The 24,538-nt window shown below is 40.2% G+C and overlaps 1 protein-coding gene across 2 annotated transcripts in view; it reads left to right on the top strand.

Annotated features, from left to right (window-relative positions):
• Positions 1–23,414, top strand: part of TSHZ2 (teashirt zinc finger homeobox 2) — a 458,954-nt gene extending 435,540 nt beyond the window's left edge. For both annotated transcript variants that reach the window (XM_077113753.1, XM_077113745.1), the window contains exon 3: positions 15,584–23,414. In XM_077113753.1, coding sequence (XP_076969868.1) covers positions 15,584–15,585 — 2 coding nt within the window. In that variant the 3' untranslated portion in view covers positions 15,586–23,414. The remainder of the gene's footprint in view (positions 1–15,583) is intronic.
• The last annotated feature ends 1,124 nt before the right edge of the window (positions 23,415–24,538 follow it).

The following is a 24,538-nucleotide window of genomic DNA, read 5'->3' as shown; positions in this document are numbered from 1 at the left end:
AACCCTAAATATATTTAGATTAAACTGAAGAGGGCAGTGAACCAGGACCTGGAAGGCTTTGGGAGAGTTTGAGCCTTAATAGCACCACTTATTAGCTCTGTGTAACCTTGAGCCAATGACCTCCCTTGTAATCTGAGCCTCAATGACCTCACTTGTAAAAGGGGACTATCAACACCTACCTCACGGAATAGTGCATCTAGAAATGCATATTATCCATATGACGGCACATGCCATGGGTTTTCCAAGAAGTTTCTACTCAGAAATGAGCTCTGCCTCTTGTGTGTTTTTTTCTCAAGGCACGGTATACAGTAGGCCACTCGTAGATGCCTCTTCTTTATCTATCCTCCATGGATAAGAAGCTCTTAAAGTGAGGAAACACATCTTACTCACTACAATTCTGCAGGACCCTTGGGTGGGAGGATAAAAATTCCAGCTCTTCAGGGACCTGAAGCATAAATGAGAAGAAGGAGGTTATAAGTCAACTGCAGTATTACTTGTGGTTCCTCTATAGGGATCCCTTCCTTGGAAGTCTGCTGACTTCATTCACATGTGTGACACTAAAGAGACGCTTGATAAACGGTGAATGAGTGAATGAATGAATGAATGAATTTGCCTTTTGTTACGTGTAGCAATAAAGAAAAAGAAATTTAACTTTTTCTTCTAGACTTTGGATGCCTCTGCCAGCAATGAAATATCTTCCAGGGAGGGCAGATGGCGGCCTGTACAATGAACAATTTAATCTTTAGAAAATGGAACAACTTTGCCAGCAAACTCCATTTTTCTCCACGAACACATTGTCAATAACATGTGCTCTCAAATATGTGGTGAAATTGATGACTGGGACCTGATTTATGGAAACAACAACAAATTAAATGATTACCTTTCTCTTTCCTAGCTCGGGGTCCTTCAGATCAGCCATGAATTTTTTTTTTTTTTTTTTTTTTTTTTTGCTGTGCTATACGAATAGAGAGTGTCTAATTAAAATACTTCACTGGGTGACCGCATGCATGGAGTGGAGTCAGAAATGGGAAATGTCCGGGACATTGTCATCTAAAACCAGGAGGAGGAAAGCCACTTATGTGATAATAAAGATTAACTTAGGGAGCCACTGGCCTTCTCTCCTCACATAAAGGCAGATATTGAGCGAATTCTTCATACAAACACTTCTGCGGCCACTTATTTAGCTCCTCGAAGGAAATGTTCTTGGTTTCGGACAGAACTGAGGCTTCGTATTTGGATGAAAATAGATCAGGATTTGGAGACAGGTGCTCAGAGAAGTGGAACTCTCCAAAGAACGACCCCAGACGTTAAGGATGATTTGGGGAGATAGCCTAGTTCTGAGTGAGCTCCTATCCTAGGACTCCGCTGTCTAGAACAGTAGTTGTGAACTCGGATTTGGGTCAAGAACTTTTTGAGGATCTAAGGAACGCTACAGACCCGCCCTCCAGAAAATAAGTGTGTGTTTATAAATGGATAGGCATGTATCACTCACAGAAATGCAAAATTTTATCAGTAGCGTCATCTCTCATCTTTGCTACAAACTTGAGAAACTTGAGCAGCAGCTGCCACTCAAAATTCCAAGCTTCACCAACTTTGCTGTGAAGCTCACTCAAAATTAAGAGCTGCTTAACTTAAATCCACAGGAGTTCTTTATCATTTTTAGTTGGTGACCTTCTCTGGAAGTCTGGTGCCCCCTTCTCAAGAAATATTTTTAAAGGCATGAAATGAAATGCACAATGTTTTTTAAGACCACTGAAATATAGTTATCAAACATTAAAGAAACTAACTTGTGGTATAGCAATACATGAACTTTTTATACACTTTAAATAACGTGACCGGTACCAGTTACTGTAATTTCCAAGCAGTGATGAGCGTAAGTGATATTGACGATATCTGCAACAACTATAATGCGACCAAAAAAAATGGCAAAAATATCTGTGACAAAAATCACGATTGTGCTACTAGTACTGATATTTGGTGTCTACATTCATAATTGAAGGGAATATTGACTTTCAGTTAGAGGTTAAGGAACTTAAAGGTGTCACCCTGAATTCTATGCCTGGGTGCCAGGTCAGAGTTCCCCGCCTGGGCTTTTCCTCATAGCCTGGAAATGACTTATGCGCATCTAGCCTAGCTCTGCCCTCAAGCCTGCATCACTCCACCTTCTTTTCTCATTATTCTCTACTGAAACATCTCCTTGACAAAAGGGAGTCGATGCAAGTGAGTCACGTGTTTGACTGGCTTGGCTCTGAAGGTAGAAAGCAAAACCCAGCGTGCCCTTGGCACAGAGGCAGTCACAGGCAGAAGAAAGGACTTTCTGTTGAAAACCTGTTCAGCTAGAGCCCAGACCACAAGAAGACAGCGGCCATGGCCGCCTGGCTCCCGGCGAAACCACCAGCCCCCCAGTCCAGGAAAAGCGCCCCACACGCGTTTATTCATTTAGCGAGTAAGGAAATGAATAAACATCAGCAGTCGGTTAGCAAAGAGTAAGGTAGACCTTCCTGAAGTGTTATTCCGAGGGCCCTGGGTACCATGAATGTTTCTGGCTGGAGACCTTTCGAGAAGGTCTTTTCACCAGGAGAGGAGCCACTCCCACAGGTGTCCCACAGCTCTTTCCAAATGAGGCAGGGGTCCGTAAACATTGTCAAGGGCCAGATGGTAAACATTCAGGCCTTGTGTGCCGCACCGTCTCTGTCACAACCACTCACCTCTCCAGTGGTAGTGGAAGGCAGCATAAAGGAAGGCACAGACAATATGTAAGCTAACGAGAATGGCTGTGTTCCAATAGAACTCTATCAGTAGACACGAAAAGTGGAATTTCTAAATCATTTTCACATGCCATAAAATATTATTATTCTTTTGATTTCTTTTCAACATTTTTAAAATGTTAAAAAAAAAAATTCCTAGCCCATAGGCCCTATGAAAACAGGTGGTGGGCTGTAGGGTACAACCTGTGGAATAGAGGCTGAAGCTGTGGTTTGCTTCTTGGTTTGGGGTGGCTGGTTTTCAACAGTCGGTGCCGAGCCTCCACCTACAGCACCTTTGACTATGCTCCTTTCACTGACCAGGGACCTTCCTGGCCTTTGAAGACTTACACCTGTGCACGCTCTGCCCGGAACCAGAGTCCCACAGGCCTCCACGTGGCTGGCCAGTGTTCATCTTTCAGGCCTCAGCTCATATGTCACCTCTTCAGAGAGGCCTTCCCTGACCCTTTTCTCAAAATAGCCATTGGACCCTCACACCTGCCTCTCCTCACTCTTCTGTCACCCTGAGCCTTTCTTGTAAGACATGGTTTCGATGACTTATTTGCACACTGTCTTCTGTCTCTCTTGAATGCTAACTCCCAGAGAGCAGAGGTTCTGCCCAGTTCCCACCTGTCTCCATTGTATCCAAACAGTACTGGAGGGCGGGCCACGGTGGCTCAGCAGGCAGAGTTCTCACCTGTCATGCCAGAGACCCAGGTTCATTTCCCGGTGCCTGCCCATGCAAAAAGACAAAAAAAAGAAAAAGCAGTACTGGGAGCCTGGCACAAAGCAGAAGCTTCCCCAACATTTACTGAAAGAATATTGTGTTCACTGGTAAGGCAAAAAAAAAAAAAAAAGAAAAGAAAAATGCACATCCAAATTTTTCCAACCTCATCTGCTCCAGTGGGCATCAGGTTTCATTATTATTATTGGTGTTATTATTATTTGATGTTTTTAAAATAGCAACATTATATGGAGCACGATATATAAAACAAGTGAAAATGAGGTTGCTTTACTTGAAATGGTAAATTATAAACATATATAAATGCATGCATAAACCATACATTAGAGCAATTCTCAATCTTGGCAGCACATGAGAATCACCCGGAGGACTTTTAAACCCTGCCCCTACCCCTTGTCCAGGCCATACACCAGATCAATGTTGGCAGAATGTCTGGGTGGGGCCCCTGCCTGGTGTTTTAGAGCTCCCAGGTGACCCCACGCGGCGTGGAGCCAGGTAACTCGATGCCATTTCTTGACTGAGCTTGGGTGAGGGCTTAACTCTGCTGAGCCTCGGTTTCCGTGTCAGTCTGAAGGATTCCATCACATATTAATAATAAAGCACTCCCCTCCGAGTCAGGAGCAGAGCGGGCTGATGAAAAGCAGGTGTTTGTTGTTACTCGCCTCACTGTCCAGCAGACATTGCCCCTGGCCCCGTGTCCCCTGCGTAAGATGTTGAGGTAGGAGCAGGGCCGTGCTGTCCCCGAGGGCACCCACTTTCATTTCTAGGATCCTACAAAGCGAGAATGACTGGCCAAGTAGAGGAAAAGGTCATGGTCATGTATCCTCACTGAGCGGCACCCACGGGCCAGGCGCTGGCCAGCACTTGGGAGACCTGGAAAAACAGACCGTGTTCACCCTGCCTCCCAGAGCCGGGAAAGAGTGACATCCCCGTATTCACACAAGCCGAGGGACGATGCCCGACCAGCAGGAGCTAAGAGAGAGCCAACCTGGGACCTAGTCCAGATTCTGGAATCAGGGAAGGTCTTTCAGAGAACATAATATTTAAGTGGAGGGACGAGTCTGGACAGGGTGAGTCAGGCAGAGCGGGGCGAGGGGCACACCAAGAGATGGGTGCAGCAGGGGTGCAGGCTGTGAAGTGGGAGGGACTTTCTGAGGAGCTTTAGCTTAAAACGAAACAAGTGAATAAGAAGCATGTTTTTTCCTTAGAGTGTCTCGAGGGATTGGGGTTCACCATAACATGCTCTGGGAAACACTGGGGAAGTCAGAAGAGACTAGGTTTGAGATCTGAGATAAATCTTGATTTCATTCCAGCTCCACTACAAAATAGCTGTGGGTGGGTGGAAGGCACAATTTAACTACCCGAAAACAGTGGTTCTTTGTCTGTAAGGAGGAAATAGCTCAGATTTTACCAGCCGTTTGTAAGGATTAGCAACAGTCAAATTGGTAAAGGATAATAGTCATTATTATAAAACAGCACGGTACTTTGGTGGCAGAGAAACCTGGGTACAAATCCTCACTCCACCACTTGCCAGGCATTTGACCTGGGTCCTGGTACTTAAATTCTCTGCACCTCAGTTTCCTGAGCTCTGAAATGGGATTCATAAGAGCTGTTTGGGGATTACTGTAAGAATTAAGAAAGCAAAGCAGTCAGGCTTCATGCACAGAGTGGGAACCTAATAAATGGTTAGGTCGTTAAAATGATCTAAATAAGTGTATCGACCCATGAACTCCCTTTTCCAGTGTAGACACAACTGTGCTGCCATTGGCTTAGAGGAAGAATCACAGTGGTAAAAAAAAAAAAAAAAAAAAATCTACACTGTTTATTTTCCATGCTTGGAGGGCGTGCTGTTCTACCTAAAATCCAACAACTCACACTTCGTCAGCAGTAACGTCCTCTAGCTGTGCCAGTGCAGTGAGCCTCATTTGGTTGTAAGTTTGTTGCCATAAATAACATTTGGCTTTGCACTCCACTTAGAGAAGATGGGCTCCGTTGTGAATCATGTTGGTGGCGGCTTGGACTTTAAACTGTCCCAGTTGTTTATGGTGGTGTTTGCCAGCATCTCGACCTCTTTCAAACAATTTAAGTGCTTTTTAGAGTATATGAATGGCTTGATAAAAATGGGTACAGGGTAATTGCCTCTTCTCTCTCTCTCTCTCTCCTATGTTGTCATGCACCAAAGGCAACACGTATGAAAATTCTCAAATGTTAAATATATAATTGCTGAACATGAAATTATAATTGACATTGAAACCGCCGGGGACATTTCCCCTTTCCATTGTCAGGATATTATCCTGATCTTTGTCACCCTTTTAATTTATCATTGAAAGGACGACAACAGCTGGACAGTTTTTCAGTCCTTATCATTTTTCATTATATAGCTTAACTGAGCAATGCGCCTTTCAGAGATTCTAGTTAGTGCCACTGACAGCAATAAATATCAGCTAGAGAGCAGGCTTTGAAGTCACACAGGTCCAAGACCAAATTCTGGCTCCACCACTTTTCTTTTTCTGACCTTGATCTAATTTCTTAACCATTCAAAGCCTCTGTTTTCTCATCAGTAAATAGGGACAATGCAATCTATTGTTGGGTGTTATGGTAAAATGCAGCACGTGTATTGAGCACTTAATAAAATGGTAGGTATGATTGCTTTCTGCTTTCTTTTTAATATCCCACATCAATTGTTTTGAAATGCTATTTTATCTGGTTTTTAATAAAAAAGGAATTTTTCTCAGCTTCACGTCTGAAATGACAAATGACTCTTCACTATTTGTTCAATGCATGAATCTGTTTAATTTTTTAAATATCCAGAAGGAAGGAATAACCCGTTTTCCCAGACCTGATAATTATTTACTTCTAACAGATAAGCAGAATAGCATGCATGTATTTTCTAACTTATTTTAGAGCTCATTCCATAACATTTTATGGCACTGTACTGTGTGCAATGCAATAAAGCCATAAAAGAAATGAAAATCATTACAAATAATTAACACTGACTGTATGCCATGCACCATTTGTGGAAGTTTACTACCACAGATATGGATACTTGGGTTTAGAAAGAGTGAGTCATTTCCCCAATGTCAAATAGCTAGTAAATGACAGAACCAACCTGTTAGCAAGTATGCCAAAGAGAAATGGAGAGAGAATATGAAGAGAAGTTAGTGAGGGCAGACTGCAGACTTAAGAATACATGCAGTTGTTAAAATCAGATCACCAATTTGACTTTGAGCTTCCTGGCAGTGAATGCAAAAGATGAAAACGTGACCCATCCCCAGACTTTTTCCAAAAGGAAAAGGTTACCAGGATTTAAGAATGAGCAAAAGCCCTTCCTTAATATCTGGAAGAAATTTTACTGCTTAACTTTTGTGATATAGCAAATTGCAATAAAGAACAACAGCAAGTTCCCATAGTAGAACCAAATATTTAAAATGAAAACCATTTCTTTATGTGAAAAAATTAAAGCCATTTCTTTCTGCAAAAATATGTTTCACTTAACACGGGTCTCCATCACTTTTTGATAGTTATTCAATCCAAGCTTTGTCAAAGCATCATACTAAGAAGACATTCATGCTAAAAAGCTACTAGAAGGAGAGAGAGGAGAATGCCTCTTTCTGCCTTATCATTTTTATTTAGATTGACATACCTTTGGTTATAATTAGGGATAACCGTACAGCAGTTAAGACTCCATAATCCCATCATTAGTTGTCAAGAGATTTTCACAGAGCAAATTCTCATGCCATTTCTTTTATTTTCTGTTTCTTAACAACTTGGGTAGCCTGAAGTTGAAGAGTGTGCTTTAAGGAAGAGATTTTCTGCTGCCATTGAAATCTTCTAAGCTGGCATACAAGTGAGGACACAAATGACACCTACTGACAGCATTTGCCCCACTTTCAGGAAGCCCTGAGTCTTCTCGCCTGTCATTTTTGTTGTTGTTCTCCAAGATGTCACCCTGTTTCTGCCACTTCCATGTAGCCCTTTTGCACACAGTGGTGACAAGAGTTTAAACCATTTTGAGGAATTCCCACAAAGTAGACAAAAAGGGAACTTATTTTCTTAATTATTTCCAATCTGCCCACTCTGTGGATGCTCAGTGTTGGTTGTATAGGATGAAGGTCTCTGCCTAGAAGATGTTTCTTCCAACACTGATAAAAAAAATGCCCTAGTTGGTCAACTCTCCTCTAGATACATACTTTCTGGTTTCTGTCATGAAGCATATATCGTGCATTTGAGACGCATGCTTCATTTATTACAAGTTGTGCTTTAAAAGAGGAAGTTCAAAAATTAAGGTTTTCCAATGTGTCTATTATGACCTAACATCTGTATTAGTGGTCTCAGGAGAAGACTATCGAGCATTGGCTCCTGATGCTTCAAGAGTCTGAGCAAACACACTGTTGACAAAGAATTTCTATGTGTTCTCATCAGTACAGATCTAATGTCAGGAACAATGAGTTTAGTGGTTAAGAGTAAAGGCTCCAACAAAAGGTAGAAACAACCCAAGGGTCCATTCACAGATAAATGGACGAAGAAAATGTGCTATATCCATACAATAGAATATTATTTGGCTATGGAATGGAATGAAGTTCTGATACATGCCAGACATGGATGAGCCTTGAAAACATGTTGAGTAAAAGAAACCAGATACAAAATGACAAATATTGTATGAGTCCACGTATATGAAATACCTAGAATAAACACCTTCATAGAGACAGAAGGTAGGCCAGAGATAAGCAGGGACTAGGAGAAGGGGAAATGAGAAGCTATTGCTTAATGGGTACAGAATTTCTGTTTGCAGTGATGAAAAAGTTTTGGTAATTGTCCTTGTTTAAAAGGATGTATGCCCCCTAGAAAAGCCATGTTTTAATCAAAACCCCATTTCATAAAGGCAGAATAATCCCTATTCAATACTGTATGTTTGAAACTGTAATCAGATCATCTCCCTGGATGATGTGATTTAGTTAAGAGTGGTTGTCAAGCTGGATTAGGTGCTGACACGTCTCCACCCATTGAGGTGGGTCTTGATTGGTTTATTGGAGTCCTATAAAAGAGGAAATGTTTTGGAGAATAGGAGATTCAGAGAGAGCAGAGCAGAACAACATAGCCACAAGAAGCAGAGTCCGCTAGCCAGCGACCTTTGGAGATAAAGAAGAAAAATGCCTCCCAGGGAGCTTCACAAAACAATAAGCCAGGAGAAAAAGCTAACAGATGACACTGTGTTCACCATGTACCTTTCCATATGACAGAGAAACTCTGACAGTGTTCACCATGTGCCCTTCCACTTGAGAGAGAAACCCTGAACTTCATCAGCCTTCTTGAACCAAGGGATCTTTCCCTGGAAGCCTTAGATTGAACATTTAGACTTGCTTTAATTGGGCATTTTCTCAGCCTTAGAACTATAAACTAGCAACTTATTAAATTCTTCTTTTTAAAAGCCATTCTGTTTCTGGTATATTGCATTCTGGCAGCTAGCAAATTAGAACAGTGTGGATGATGGTGATGTCACAACAACACTGTAAATGTAGTTAATACCACCTAATTGTTGTTAAAAATGGTTTAAATTTTATTTTACATATGTCACCACAATTTTAAAAATTATTAAAATACGAAGAAAAAAGAGAAAAGGCTTTGAAATCAAGAAAATATATGTTCCAATAAAAGCACTGCAATTGCTAGCCATAAGACCTTGGATAAGTCACTTCAATTCTCTAAACTTCACTTTTTTCCTCTGTCATACTGGATAGCTTGTTGGATTGTTGTCATGATTAATAGAAATCTTGCATACATGGTAGACTTAAAATTGCCAGTCACAACCCAGATGTTATTGATGCATAACTAAAAATTTCTCAATGACTCCGTATCTTTGAGGTTTGATATAAGAAAAATAAATAAATAGATTCACTCCCACTGTTCCAAGCTTAGCCACTTCCATTCTGTATTTTGCAACCTCCTTTTCTGAAACCAGCTTCAGTCTCTGTTTTCAGTGATGGGAAAACAACATAGAATAAAATTAGAATGAACATAGAATTAACAAAAGGTAAAAAAAAATACGTCAGATAATATTTTGAAATATTATCCATCTACCCACAAGAAATTGTTTCTAGCATATAAAAAGTATTCAATGCATTGAAGCAATTATTTTAGTCATTCTAAGAATTGAAATTGGTCCACCAAAAAGTTAAGGGTTTCTACACACAGAGATTTCTCTTAGGAAAAACGAGGTGACACACTAATGATGAAATTCAGCAAAATAGGTAAGCCAATTTGGATCTTTAAATTGTAAAACCAATCTGAAAAAAAAATTAACTGCAGCCTTCTCCCAGGATCATGGAATTAAAAATCACACATCTCCGTATCCATTTTGTCTCCTCATCGTGGTTTTTTTTTAAAGATACAATTTCATAAATTTTCAGCATTCTTATTTCACTCTTTTTTCTTTATTTTTCAGCCAAAAAGCTTTTAAAAAGCCCTAAATCAGAAGTGAGACATCCTAACACCACCACTTAAGTGCTGGATGAGCAAAACATGCAAATCCCCTTGGCCTTACCTCTTCATCTTCAAAATGGAGCTACACACATTTCTCCAATAGACTCACTTTTGAAAAATATAAATTGCTTCAAAATGACAGAAGAAGTTATCCTTCAAAATTGAAAATACCAGAGAGATGTCAAAACTTCTTGGTGTCCATTATGTTTCCATGGGCTAATTTTTCTAGTCTCGTCTTTTCTTTTCTCTTAACATTTTCTAACTCATCTCTTTATAGAATTAAGGAAGCAGGATTCTAGTTCATCTATTTCTGTCTTTTATGCTGTTTAGAAAATAAACACTTTAAAATTCCATTTCCATGTCAGAAGAGACACACCTCACATTATTGTCTTCAGGGCTTCATTCACTCAACAAATATTTATCAAGTGCCTCCAATGAGTTAAGCATTGACTCACAAACTTGGGGTACTGCTGGGATGGATTGTGCATTGCCCCACCTTCCAGGAGCTTACAAGCCTGTGTAGGAGGCAGACATGATACTAAAAATAACATACATGATTATATGCTTATAAGCTGCAATAAGTCCCATAAGAACCACTTAAAAGGTTTGGTGTGAGCTTATAGCAAAGGAACTTGGGTAAGTACAGTGGATAAGGGAAGGCTTCTCTGCAGAAGTGACATTGAAACTGAGATTTCAAGGTGAGAAGGCATTAGCCAAGCAAAGAGAGTGTGTAAAAGAACTGCAGACAGAGGGAACAGCACCTGCAAAGACTCTGAGGCAGTGAAGAGTTTGGCATGTTCCAAAAGCTGGCAGAAGAGCGCTGTGCTGGGGGCATATCAGTGAAGGGCAGAGAGTCCTAGGTGAGGGCAGGACGGCCTGGCCAAATCAGGCAGGAGGTTTTAGAAAAAAGTCAGATCATTTCCTAAATGTGATAGAGAGAAGTGAAAGAGTCTAAGCTGGGAGGAATATGGAGCGACTGCTCCTACCCAGGTGAAGTTTTTAGCAGTTCACTTGGTTTACCAGATGGAAAATGATCGGAAGGGCATAAAGAGGCTGATTGAGAGGATGCCGCAGCCATCACGGGAAAGGGCACAGTCTGGAATTGGGACACTGGAGGTGGAGGTGGAAACGATTTGGAGAGAAATTTTATGACTAGGTCCAGGTCCGGGAGGAGATGTCAAAGATGACCCCACATTTCTGGCTGGTGCAGTGGAGTGGTGTGCGTTCCATTTTACATGGGAATTCAAGCATCTTGCCCTTAAAGGAGTTGCACGTGAGGTACTTGTGAGCTATTCACAATGTTACGAAGCCTGCTGGCTGTATATATAACTCACACGAGTTATCAGCATCCTGGTGGTAATTAGAGCCTGTGTAGCGCAGACTTTTGCAGGCACAATGTTAACATTTTACAGCAAACACTTTTTAACTTCCCCCTTTTCTCAACTGAAATAAAGCTCATAGATCAAATTTTAATTTCAAAATTAAAAAATAACAATCTGGAGCAGGCCACGGTGGCTGAGCAGGCAGAGTTCTCGCCTGCCATGCAAGAGACCCAGGTTGGATTCCTGGTGCCTGCCCATGCATAAATAAATAAATAAATAAAATAACAATCTGAAGCCATACCTGTACTACAAGAAAGAAAAAGAGAGCGTTTGGGCACAAAATGCACCAAAACAATGCTTCTCAAACTTTAATGTGCACACAAATCCCCTGGGCATCGTGTGAAAACGCAAAGCCTGATGCAGCGGGTCTGGGCTGGGTCTGAGATTCTGCCTCTCCAACCGGTTCCCAGGTGGTGCTGCTGTTGTGTGGCCCACACTTAGTGTGGCGAGGCCTTAGAAGCTATAAGGAGGGAGTCAGACGTGTGCATCCGTGCAACCACATCAGTGCCAAACACAGACTTGTGAGCGAGCCTCTTATTTTGCCACCAGCTACACCGCCAAAGGTAACTTGATTTTCTAACACAGCAAATAGCAAAGTGCGGTTTCTCTTTGTTTGCAAGAAAGTTTTAATTTTGGAAAATTCAGCATATTAAACTGTGTACAAAATACTTTCGGGTATATGCAAACTAGAGCTGAGCTCTAGGCTTAGAGGATTAGAAACAACTTTTCTACCTACATCAGTGGTTCTGAACTGCAGGAGATTTTGCCCTAAAGGGTCATTTGGCAATGTCTGGGCAAATCTTTATTTGTTGCAAGAGGAGGGGGTGGGGAGAGAGGTTGCTCTTGGCAGCTGGGAGTGCAGTTCAGGGATGCTGCTAAACACCCTGCAATGTGCAGGACATTCCCCACAACAGTGAATTATTATGGCCCAAAATGTCAATAATGCCGAGGTCAAGAAACCTCGACCTACAGAGAGATTTTCAAAGGTGGTGCAGGAAAGGAGCAATGCCTCCATGGGTGAAACTCTCAGGCACGTTATCCAGCACCCAACATTTCCAGTTCTGACCGATAAATGCTAGTGTTGCCCCATCATAAAACACCCCCTAAGGACCATACTGGACCTATAAGAACAGCAGTGTACAGTGAAGAGAGAAGAGGGCAGGCAGGACTTTGCAAGGACAAGGAGAAAAGGAAAAGTCAACCAAAATAATTTGCCAGAGGGATTGAAAAATTCTAGCATGGCCAAATTAGAGCATATAAAATTCGACGCGTCTGTTGGTAGCTCTGTAATTAATACAAAAATAATTACATCTTTTCGCCTGACTCTCCCTCACAAACTCCACTTAATGAACACTGCCAATGACTTTTTAGATATGTAATTAAAATTTTTATTTATTTCTGTTTTATTTTTATAGTAGTAGCTCAACATATTTTAAAAAAAAAGGAAAAAAAACAAGCAGCAGCAAAGCTTGGCCTCAACTACCGTTTGAAAGGCAACCAACAGTATTTGCTTTTTTTTTTCTTAATCCATTCTATGCGATTCATTCTGAACAGTGAGAATTAATAGCACCCATTCTCTTATTCCCATCCCTTCATTTTCCAGTTTTAATTTTCTGCCAGGGTCTCATCTTTAAGCCTGGAGTCCTTTAAGAGAGAAACATTTTTTGTTTTGTTTTGTTTTGTTTTGTTTTTTTAACTTTTTTTATTAATTAAAAAATTAACAAAACAAATAAGGAAAAATGAAACAAAAAAGTATAATGTCCCAAAGTGGCCAAAGATTCAGGTCTCCTCTTTACCATTCTTCTAATATTATAGAATACTGACCTTCTAGAAGAATCCACCATTTCCAGCAATCATTATGGCATAGAAGGAGCCTTCTCGGAAGGAAAGAACACCATAGCATTGTTTTAATAGAAGACACTCAGGTTTGAATTTAAAAGTAATTGTTCCCAGATACTCTTGGGGAAATGCCCCTAAATTATTAATACTACTAATGTTTAACACTTTCAGACATTACCAAAGCATCACAGGCAAATAGAAAAGCAGTGGTTTAAGAGACCAGAATTTGGAGTCAGAAAAACCTGAATCCAAATACACTTTCTTCTATTTACCAGTGAGGTGACTGCAAGTCAAATGGTTTCACCTCTCTAAACATGATTTCCTAGACTAGAAAATGCAGATACTGTTACCCACGTATTGCAGCATTGTGAAGTTGATGGCCTTAGCATAAGTGGCACAGAATAAACACTCAGAAAATGTGAAGTTATAATTACAAAAGGATCTCTTCATTTTGAGGCCCCCAAAAGCCAAACAATTCCGTCAAAGAATCACAGAAAGAAAATAAGGCAGCCAGAATGGAGATCTCAGAAATGGAAAAACTTTGTTTTTGCACAAGAGTCATCTGAGAAGGTGTTTTCCAGAAAACAACACCCAAGTATATTTGCATTTTGTAGGGAAGAAAAGGGTTGTGGAATAAATCTAGGAAACATTGAGCTAAATAAAGATGTGCTGTGTTTGGTTTGGTTTTAGTTGCAGGACTTCTCAGAATTGTTAAAATGTTCATGTGTACTGTGAATCCAAAAAGGGGACTAACTATAATAAAATTATTTTTTTCTTTCTCCTCAATCCCTTTCCCAAGACAAACTTTGCCCCTGAGAGAAACCCAGCCAGAGCACTATGGGTGTCTTATCAAATCTAGGGTCGGTTCAAAGATGGAACAAGGTATCAGATAAATGCCATGGTCAGGGGACCTCAAGTTGACTTTGTGTGACAATGTATGGAACATTCACTATGAAAGAAAGCTTTATAATGGTCTCTTTCTCTTTTCCTCTCGTTCCCTCTCTCCTTCTTCCTACCTTCTCCTTATTCTATTGCGATTTCTGGCCTCTAATTTCTTTCTCTTTCTTTGGCTCATCTTTCTTCCTCCAGCCACATAAACATTCTTCCTCAGGTCCTGGACCTGGCAACCAAGGGTGGCCCCAACCAAAAACTGTTAGGCACTCATGCCTCCAGAGTGTAAACCTAATATCAAAGGGAAATGGCTTCTTCCTCTAGCTGGGCTGGTATCTGAAATGAGCAGGTTGGGTTTGCCGTTGAGAAGACCTCATTTAAAGTCATCCTTCACTTCCTATTAACTTCACCTTGGACAAGCCACTAACCTCTTTGAATCCCTTTTTTTCTTCTCTCTCACATTTTTTAAATGATGTGTTTTCAAGGTTAGCAGTACTGTTTATAAAGTACTTGGCATTTAGAAGGTATGTAACTGGTTGCTAGTATTACAGTAACACTAGTCCTTGCAGTGGAATGTCTGACACGACTTTTTGTGTACATAACTCCTGTACATCCAACAGATGTCATACAAGTTTCAATTTTTCTTTATTCTTCTATTAGAAACTCAGAAGTGTCCATCTTCCAAAAGGCTGATAATGCATAGGTCCAAGGTGGGGTTTTTTCTCACCAAAATGAGCACTACGATTAAATAACCAGATGTAAACAAGGAGCTCCACCCACACTGGGCCAATGGAGATAATACGCACTCCACACAGTAATCCAAATAGCAAATGTCTGAAGTAGCCCCCCCGCCCCGATAGCCTTCCATTCCCTATCACAACAATGCTCATATCTTTTGATTCAGGAATTCTCCCATGGAAATTTAAACTTAAGGAAGTATTCCAGCATACTGCAAAGTTTTAAACATCAAGAAGTTCATTATAGTGTTATTTATTATTGAACAAAATCGGAAGCAAACTCAATGTCCAACATGAGCAGAACGGTTTAGTATAAATATGATAGTCTGTGTGATAGAACTCATACAGCTATTGACAATGATGTTTTCAAATGAAAAATTACAAACAGGGGTATCACAAACAGACTACTTACAGCTCTGTAAATCTAAAAAAAAATTCATTGGAAAAGAAAGGCTGGAAGGAAATACAGCAGAATGTGACAGATGTTCTCTCTGGATGGTGGAGTCGTGATTGAAAATTTCCTAGTTTTCAAATGCTTTAAAGTGAAAAAAAACATACATTTTATTTAAGATTTGTTGGCTTCTCCTTTCTATGCCTCATGATTTAGTTGCATTATACCCTATGCTCAGCTAGCTATGACTCTACCAAAAATATTGGTACAAATGAAGTGGCACGGCTGGGCCTTCTCATTACCCTGGGGAAATAACCACCTGGATTATACTTTAGAAAATAATGCATCTTTTTTTGTTGTTCTCATTCCTATTGCAGGACAAATGCCTTAGTTTCAACTTTCCAGCCTGGACCCCCTGACACTTGAGCCCTTCTTCGGTCACTTCACCCGCTCTTCTGACATTGAACTCCTGACACCCTCCTCCGAGAAGACTGCCAAAAAAAAAAAATCACCCCAGCCATTTCTCTTCATCCTCACTAACAATTTGGTAATGAAGTATTGATTTCCACTTCTCTGCTTATGGACGATATTAGATTTTCATTGATAAACTGCAATGGAGCTGTCTGGTCTCCGCAGTCCCCCTTTCACTGTCACAAGAAAACAAAGTGCCACTGAAGAAAGATAATGACTGAGAACATTGATGTACTTATTTTGTCAGTTTGTAACACTTGACAGGAAAGGGGAGGGAAAAAAAGGATAAGTCTTCATAGTTTAATGTCCACGTTGGGCTGCCCTCGATGCAGACCTGGGAAGCTTACTTTTCATGGTAATGTCCATTTCCTATTTATAACCCCTCTGGGAACGTTTGTCTAAAGGAAATGTTTCTGTTCAGTGCAACAATTACGGTTGCACCTGGTTTACCCAGTCCTGCCCCTGCACTAGGGAGCCATTAATCACCACAAAGGGGAAGAATTATTAAGTTAAGCCAGAGCTGGAGCCAAGAAAACCTCTGAACAATGTTCATCTTCTGTGAAAGTTGTTCAAAGAGTTAGGCTTAACCATGGTGCTGCCAAAGACTTTTTCCCATGCAGTGGTGGGCACTTTTTTCACCACTATTATCTTGACTGGTCAAAAGAAATAGTTTTAAGCATGCACCACTGTCTTATGAGACCTGTAAATTGGGAGAGGAAAAAAAATGGGGGGGATTAGTGTGATGTAGAATCTGAGAGAAAGCAAGGAAATGAGATCATTGCAGGGTGGAAAGTTCAGCCGCAGCCTTTTCTGGTAATCTTGTTCTCCAGGACCTGTTGTTTACCGGCACTGAAACACAGTTTAGCTTTAGAAGCAACAGAAAGCATGAAATAGGATGTCCGTTTTAAATGTGTTCCTGCAACTTTTTTTCATTAAAACTTTGAGGGCCCAATTTTAATTTGTGGAATATTCCCGTTAATAATGAGATCTAATTAAGACATCCATTAAAAGCCCGTTAAAGTTAATTTAACGTAAAAATTCCAATAGAACTGTATTAGATTTTCTCCATTAAATTAACGTTATGGATTTTTAACGGATGTCTTAATTATACGTTATTATTAACGGGAATACTGTATTACACAGATTAAAATCAGGCCCTAAGTCAACTTGGAAAAGCTTAGAGCATGTTTTAATATTAAAAGTCTTGCATACCTAGTGCACTGTTTGGAAATGCAAGAGTATATCTATTTACTCTAGACAAGCATTTTCTATACAATTGAAAGCAACCTATAATAGATAAATCCATCATTGCATTTAAACAATGAGTTTCCTTATTCTCAAAGGACAAATAAGTCTGGATTGTGTTGTAAACTGCTCCTCAGCTATAGGTGAAATATTTAAACTACGCTAGGCACAGCACTAGAAACTAGATGATTCTGAAACAAAGGAAATGTTTTTATTGTTGCTTTAATTACCCAGATTATCACACACACATATACGCACAACCAGCAACTCAGTGCTGACAGAATGAAACCAAATATATCCTCTTTAGCATTTCTCATGGAGGCTGCCTGTTGGAATTGTTTTGGAAATTTTGACATGATCCCTAAATTCAACATTGGGATTAAAAAAAAAAAAAACCTTCTTATTTACCTCCTAGGGAAAGTGTTGCCCTTATGCCACATATAATAGCAAATTGCTTTTTTTATGGCATGCATAACCTAGATGGGAAAAAATATGGCGCTTCGGGGAAGGAGGGAAAAAGTAAATGAAGTTCCAGGAATGTCATTCTGAAGTAATGAGGCATGGACAGAAAATATACCCCTCACATCATCGGATTGAGATGGCAGTCGAAATAGCTTCATTGAAGTGTCAGTACTCATCCATCAATCAATCACCCACAAGGAAAAATAGCAACAGTACAACGGGGCGGCTTTTATGGGATTTACTCATGGGCATAGGAAATAGCGGCTCAAATGTAGTTCTGACATGAAAAGCAAGGTGCTGATATTATTTTTTATGATGGGAGGATCATAAAGTGAATTGAGAACAGCGAGGTCTGTCTTTGCTTAACCTATTCAACTGGAAATGAATGGAGCTCAACTGGAAAGGAACCGTCTGCAGATGGGTTAAGATTGAAAGGTGGACTCTACCAAGCACTGTCCTTCAACGACAAAATTCTATTAAAGGAAAATCAATGCATTAGCATTGGGGTTCTTGAAGCTGTTAAAAATTGCTTGCACCAACCCAGGGTTAGGAGATAAAGTTACACAATTCACATCCTGCCGCAGGAGGCCAAAAGCAAATGCTCAAGTTCCTGCTCTAATTGAGGGGGGAAATAATACGGTTCTCAACTCCATGGAAATTTTTTTCCTTTATGAAAAAACAATAAATAAATCATCTGCTTCGACATACAATCTATATGGTTTTGTTAGCGCAATTTCTATGGTGGGGTGGGAGGCAAGAGACAAAAATACTGATAAATTTGGTACGACTTGTGGATTGTCATTGGAAACTGTGGATGTCATTGTGAGGAACAGCTGCTAATGCTCTCCTTAGGAGACAAGATGATCTGGGCTTGTGCTGGGAGCTACGTGAAGCTCTTGGTGTCTTCCTAGAGACCAGACCTGTCTTCATTTGGCAAGCCCCGTGAGGCTTCTAGGAGCTTCTTCCTGGAGGGAAAAATTGAATAAAATTAACTAAGGAGCATGGTTGTATCTGCTTTCATACCACTGCTTTCCTTTCTGAATAACTGTGGTTCTGATAGATAGAACTTTAGCAGTGGGGAGGAATTTGACATGCAAATACTATATCATGCATATTACACTCTAGTATCTCCATTCTTCCACCACCCCACAATATCGGTAAGGGTAAGATATTGCCCTTCCTTCCCCATCTCCCCTTCCAGCTAATGTCATCAGCCAACTGTAAACTGAAATGTGCATTTTAAAAGTTCTATATAAATGTACACATTTTATGCGTTTTGTAATTCAGCAATCTCACCAAACGTGTTACAAAGCACTGTGGGTAGAAGGTACAACAATTTATTCAACATATTATTGGGCACCTACTACGTACCGAACATTGTTACAACCACCGTGGAATACAACAGCAAACAATTCAGACTCTGTTCCGGCCTTCCTGCTGCAGACAGTGCCAAGAGAAGCTCTTCAGAGGTAACTGCTGCCCAGGCAGCTGGGGGTGGAGCTCACATAGGATCCAACTCCCCTAGCATTATTTGCATTTTCTTTCTATTTTTAAAAATAATGGTGTTTCAGAATAAGGAATTCTCCTTCTGAAAAGCATATGGAAAGGAAATAGCTTAAAAATAGGTCAAAGCCTAAGAACAGAATATAATCATAGAATAAATTGGGCAGCCCAGACAGTCCCTACAGAATTTCTTTCAGGTCACAAATAGATTTCTTAAAACTCACCCCCCAAAATGTGCCCATTTGGATGTTTGAATCTTGTGAAATTAATGCCATAAGCACGAGCCACTAAATGGAGTTGAAATGCAAAAAAACAGACCAAAAGAATGACATATTTGGGAAACATCTATATAATTCTGGTTAAGCAGTGAGGGAGTGTGTGTGAATGTGTGTGCATATATGAGTTTCACTGTTATTCTCCAGTGTCTGTGGACAGTACAACTCTAAGGTTTATAATTCTCTGAAACTTCATAGTAAATCCAAAGATTACAAGGCCTTAAAGATACTTGCATTCTGTTGCTTTTTTATCTGTCACTTACCAAATTATTTTGCTGTGTTCAAATCTTTTTTTTCATTGATTTTTATTTTTTAAGCTTCCAAATGTTTTTGTTTAAAACAAATAAAAATCATCATTTTCACATTACCCCCTATTCTCTGCCACAAGAATAGTAGTGCAGAATCAAATGCTAAAATAATAATAATAAAGAAATATATTGAAGGCTTTAAAATACACACATACACATGTAGTTCTAAACAGCAATAAGAGTGGTGTCTATTTTGAACATGCATAAGGCAAAAACTCAAAACCAAACTTTCCGTTTATTTTTTTCCCTCTGTGTGATGTTAAAATGCTAATTTCATTTTCTCCCTTCCTATATGTGGCACTTTCTCAAAATATCTATGAAATACTTTTAGACAAAGATTGAGCTGGAGAAAGAGATACTTTTTCCATCCCCCCAGACAGAGAGCCATGCTTTCATTGTAGGGAAGAATTAAACATTTTGAAACTTATGAATCATCTTTAGAATTTCTAGAGGGGAATTTTACCTCTTCATCCAAAGTAAAAGCCACTTATCTCCTTTGGTTTCCTGTGACAGATTCAAAAGCATATGCAGATGCACAATTTCCAGGCTCTAGTTAATCTTCCTCCAGTAGTTACGAACAATGGGCTAACGGGTGTGGGTGTTTCTCCAAAAATTATTCATGCACAAGGCAGCCCAAAGCTTCAGGGAAAACTAGAAATGTTTTATGGATTAGAATAGGGCTGTTTTAAAATGCTAGTACCAGGTGGAACTCTATTTCTGCAACAAGGCTCTGTCCATTTGCTTTGGAAAAATACATTCCAAGTAAAATGGCTCTTCTAAGGAATGATACGCTGACTAACACCCTTCGACCCTAATTTTACCCATAGCCATATGCTTATCCTTACGGCCTTTTAAACAGTAGTCTGCTTGAAAAAGACAGATTAAATACTCACAGCCCTTTGTGCAATGCTTATTTGCTTAAAACTGCTTTGGGAAGTGCAAATAATAACTCTTTTGTGAGAACCCCTAGAAGTTGAAAAATTCGAATAAATCATTGCTTTTATAAAGAAAAAAATCTAATCACCATCCCCCAGCCCCTCCAAAATATAATTCAGTGTGTTGACTGAATTATCATGAACCTGAAACCCACATTTGGACGTCAGTCCCCAGGAAATGGCTTATTTCCACAGAACTTGAACAATCATACGATTGAATCTCAAATGTGAGGACTTTCACTTTCTAAACGCTCCGTATAGCATTCGGGAATGATAAATGTGTAACGTATATGTTTTAAATACACAAAGTTCAACCAATCTGCAGAGAAGAAATAAAATGTGTGCCCATTCTGCATTGAGATAAATACTATAGAAACATTCCAGCTTTACAGTGCAATATTTTGGCTTTATAGTACATCAGATGCTAGAATGTGCAATGCAAGTCAAAAAGCTGACATACGAAACAATTCTCGTTTGGCTCAGGGTTCTTAAACGTCGTATTATCTCTGGTGACAATATACCTTTAGGTCTCTGAGGTCCTGGCAGGTTTCTAATCCCTTGCTACTTCGATTCCAAACAAACAGGCACTATCAGCATGAATCATAAACTTCCAAACCCCTTGCAAACCAAGAAGGCAGTTTACTCGTACACAGTCCTTTTAATGGTCAGCCGATTCTTTGCCTGCTGAGCACTTACAGCTTTTGAGGAAATTTGGCATCAACCATGTTATGTGTTATATATTTGCCCCTTTTCGTTAATTCTAGAACTGTTTCTTTTCTGGTAGAAAGGGCAGTGGGGGAGGTGAGGCAGAGTGAGCTATGGGTGTCACATTCATCCTTGCTCTGAAGGCAAGCGTTTATTTGCCAGCAAAGAAAGGCAAACACATTTTTATACTAGGAAAGCAGACCAGTCATTTTCAAAGAAAAATGGCTGTAACCATACCTGTAGAATGTTTCTGTGCAAGCGCACTAATTTTCTATCGCCTGCATGCTATATATAATACATTTGCGTGTATATCAGGAGGAAAAACCAGGCTGTTTTCCTTGTGTACAATGCAGCTTGGATGGCTGGAAACTTAAGCCTTCCGTGCATTTTTATACTGTACATATTTGTATATACTAACTATATCACCATGTATGAACACAGATTTTGTTATATTCGCTTGTTTCTGTTTCCTACCAAATTGGCCCACAATGGGGATTCTTTTGTATAGAAAAATATGCTTGTAATTTTTTCCTGATCATTCTCTTTCAATAGCTTATGAAAGAATTAGATCCGAGTTTACAAAGAATTCATGAGAACCAAGTTCATCTGTCTGCATGAGTCCCATCCAATTGCTGGATCCAAGGATGAGCCATCGTCCTAAATCAGAGTTTTCCTTTACAGGCATGCTCTACCCCTTGGGAAAACTGAAAACTCATCCATGTAGAATTATCCTCTTTGTATTTTATCTAATAGTGCCTGAAAATTTTTTTAATGTCTTCTTAGAGGAAGAATTCATAATTGTCAAAATTTGAAGCATTAGCTTAATTTTGTTTTTATGACCTCGCGATTCTTCTCCTTATTTATTCGACTGTTGTTGTAATGGGGCCCCAGGCCATTCCTGACATTGGCAGTTTCTACTTCTGCATTAAGGACGTTTTTAAAATTACAAAGATTATTGAGCCAACAGGCTGTTTTAATCAAAACCATGTTTCACTTGTTTTTGATGATTATAAATTGTCCTTACAATGAAAAAAAAAAGTTTTCTGCAAGGAAGATTATACCACCCTGTGGCCAAACAGATTCATCACAAATCGGCATCTCTGCACACTCCTCTGAGATCTGGAAAATCCTGCCCTTGGCTGGCCAAGCTTTCTTTTACTCCCCATCATCCTTGAAGATGAGGTCTCAGCATAGTCACTATTTGCAAACTTCCAAAGGCTTTGCACACTGTCACTGCCCAAAGACAAACGACACGACTGGAAGCGACAGCATTCCAGCTTAGAAGAAGAAAAAACGCAGGGATTTTCAGAAAGGTGCTCCTGCTTTTGTCCCTGGGTGTCGCTGCGCTGTCCTCATCCTAATTATAAACAATCTGGTCTTTATAGCCCATGTGACTTCAATCAGGTCAAAAGGAACATTCGGAACATTGCTGAATAAAAAGGACATTGTTTGGGTGCACTTGAGATGTATGCCTGTGTACGACGCTGCAGCGTTGAAATTGTCTGTAGAAGGAGAGTTTTTTAAATGCAGTTTTATCACTAGAAATAAATTCTGATGGTGGAGATGAAGAAAACCCTGAAATTATATTCAGAAGCCATTATTTTTTACATCTAAAGATTTTTTTTTAAGGAAAATCATTCTACTTTGAGGACTGTAATTAAAGCCGTGAATAATAGATACTACTTCTTTTAGCTATTGTGAAAAAAATAATACCACCAACCACAGTCGCCAAGGTTATATGGAGCCCCTCATTTCCATCAAAAAGGTTTCTATAAGTATATTATTTACATCTTTAGACATGATAACGCTTTCCTTTGTGGCAGGAAAAAAAAAGTATTTTCTTCCACTCAGCAGTTATTGGAAACAGACCATTCTATCTGAAACCTTATCATAATTTGCATCAGGAAACCCAACTGCCGACATTAAGGACCTGGGTGTGTTCAATTATGATTTTGCTGGAGGCTGTCCCTCATTTTAATGCTGCAGATATTGAACCACCTTTCTGAAATCTAGCTGATCCAGTATAGCATAGACAGTTGCCTCTCAACACCATTAGCTTTGCAAATGGCTTCATTTCAGTCAACTGCCGACTTCCGTTTTGGCCAATTGAAAAATGAAAATTAAAGGAGAGAGAGAGAAAAAAAAAACACAGATGCACTTAAAACATGAAAAGAATTATTTATATGATAAAATATATTTAGATTTTCAAAGCACAAGACTGAATAGAAGTGCTCTTTTTAAGCTTTCTGAAGATGTTACTGTTAAATGTCTTTCTACATCAGGCTTAATAAATCTGTAACGACATTTGATGGATTGATTTCTCCCTGTGTGTGTTTTTTAAAGCTGGCAAGAAAGAAGAGAGGCAAGGGGGAGGGGAGAAGCAGCACTGACCCCCAGGGGAGGGGAGGAGGAGATTATTGGTGGGCCTCTCTGTTGCCTGAACCTGCTGACCCACTACCAGGAGCTCCTGGCATCTCCAGCAAAAAAATTTTTTTACTGATGCCAGCACACCTTGCTCGGTCTCTGAGCTGCCTTCACATGCTCTCAAATGTGGTCAGTGAGTGCCTAGGTAATTTATGATGCAATCTCTGCAGAGGCAGAGGGCAGCTGTCTCACAGATTCAGGACCGCCAGGACACAGGGCAGGCATGATTGAGGCGGCCTGGCCTTCCCTACCCCAGAGCAGTGGCCCCGTTTAATGCTCAGTTTCCCTATGTACTCCCCTCCATTTCCTCTAATGTCCTGGGAGAATTGGACCATGTTTCACAAACGAGCTGCCCAAGTAGACAGTGATGCCCCACCAGAAGTGATTTGTCGTCCGCACACCGCCAGCTCGTGGCTTCTGAGTCGTGTGGCTGCCTGAGTCCCATACTCGTTAAATTATGATGGTGACAGTGTCACTGGTTAGCTACCCTTAATTTCCATGGCTCCATGTCTAAGCCATAAAACATGAGGGGCCAGGCTAGAGAAAGCAATAAAGATGATGGGGTGGGGGGGTGAGAAGGAGGGGTGGACTGCAAAAAAAGGGGAGGGCCTGGGATGAGCAGTTTGAACCAAACCAAAGAGTTTTTCTAGTCTTCACTCATTTCATAAATATTTCTTGAGCGCCTACTGTGTGCTTGGTCTGGGGGGTTACACCAATAAATGAATGTGGTGATGGTCAAAAGAGCAGGCTCTAGAAGCAAACTGTGTTGAAATCCCAACTCTGTTTTGTCTTATCTCCATGATCTAGGGCAAGATGACAGGAAGAAAGAAACACCCAGAGATTATGAATATAGATACAGTAGATGCACAGAGGTGGGTCCCATTCAGCCTGAGAGGTCAGGGAAGGAAGTGACTGCAAAATCCACTGTGTGATTGGAGTTAATTTCTCAGCGAACACACGCCTTCAGCCCCCCTCCCTACAATCCAATCCAGCAACAAATTCTG

Source organism: Tamandua tetradactyla, chromosome 1 (genome assembly GCF_023851605.1).
Source record: "Tamandua tetradactyla isolate mTamTet1 chromosome 1, mTamTet1.pri, whole genome shotgun sequence".
NCBI classification, from domain to species: domain Eukaryota; kingdom Metazoa; phylum Chordata; class Mammalia; order Pilosa; family Myrmecophagidae; genus Tamandua; species Tamandua tetradactyla.
This window is presented reverse-complemented; position numbering and strand designations above follow the sequence as displayed.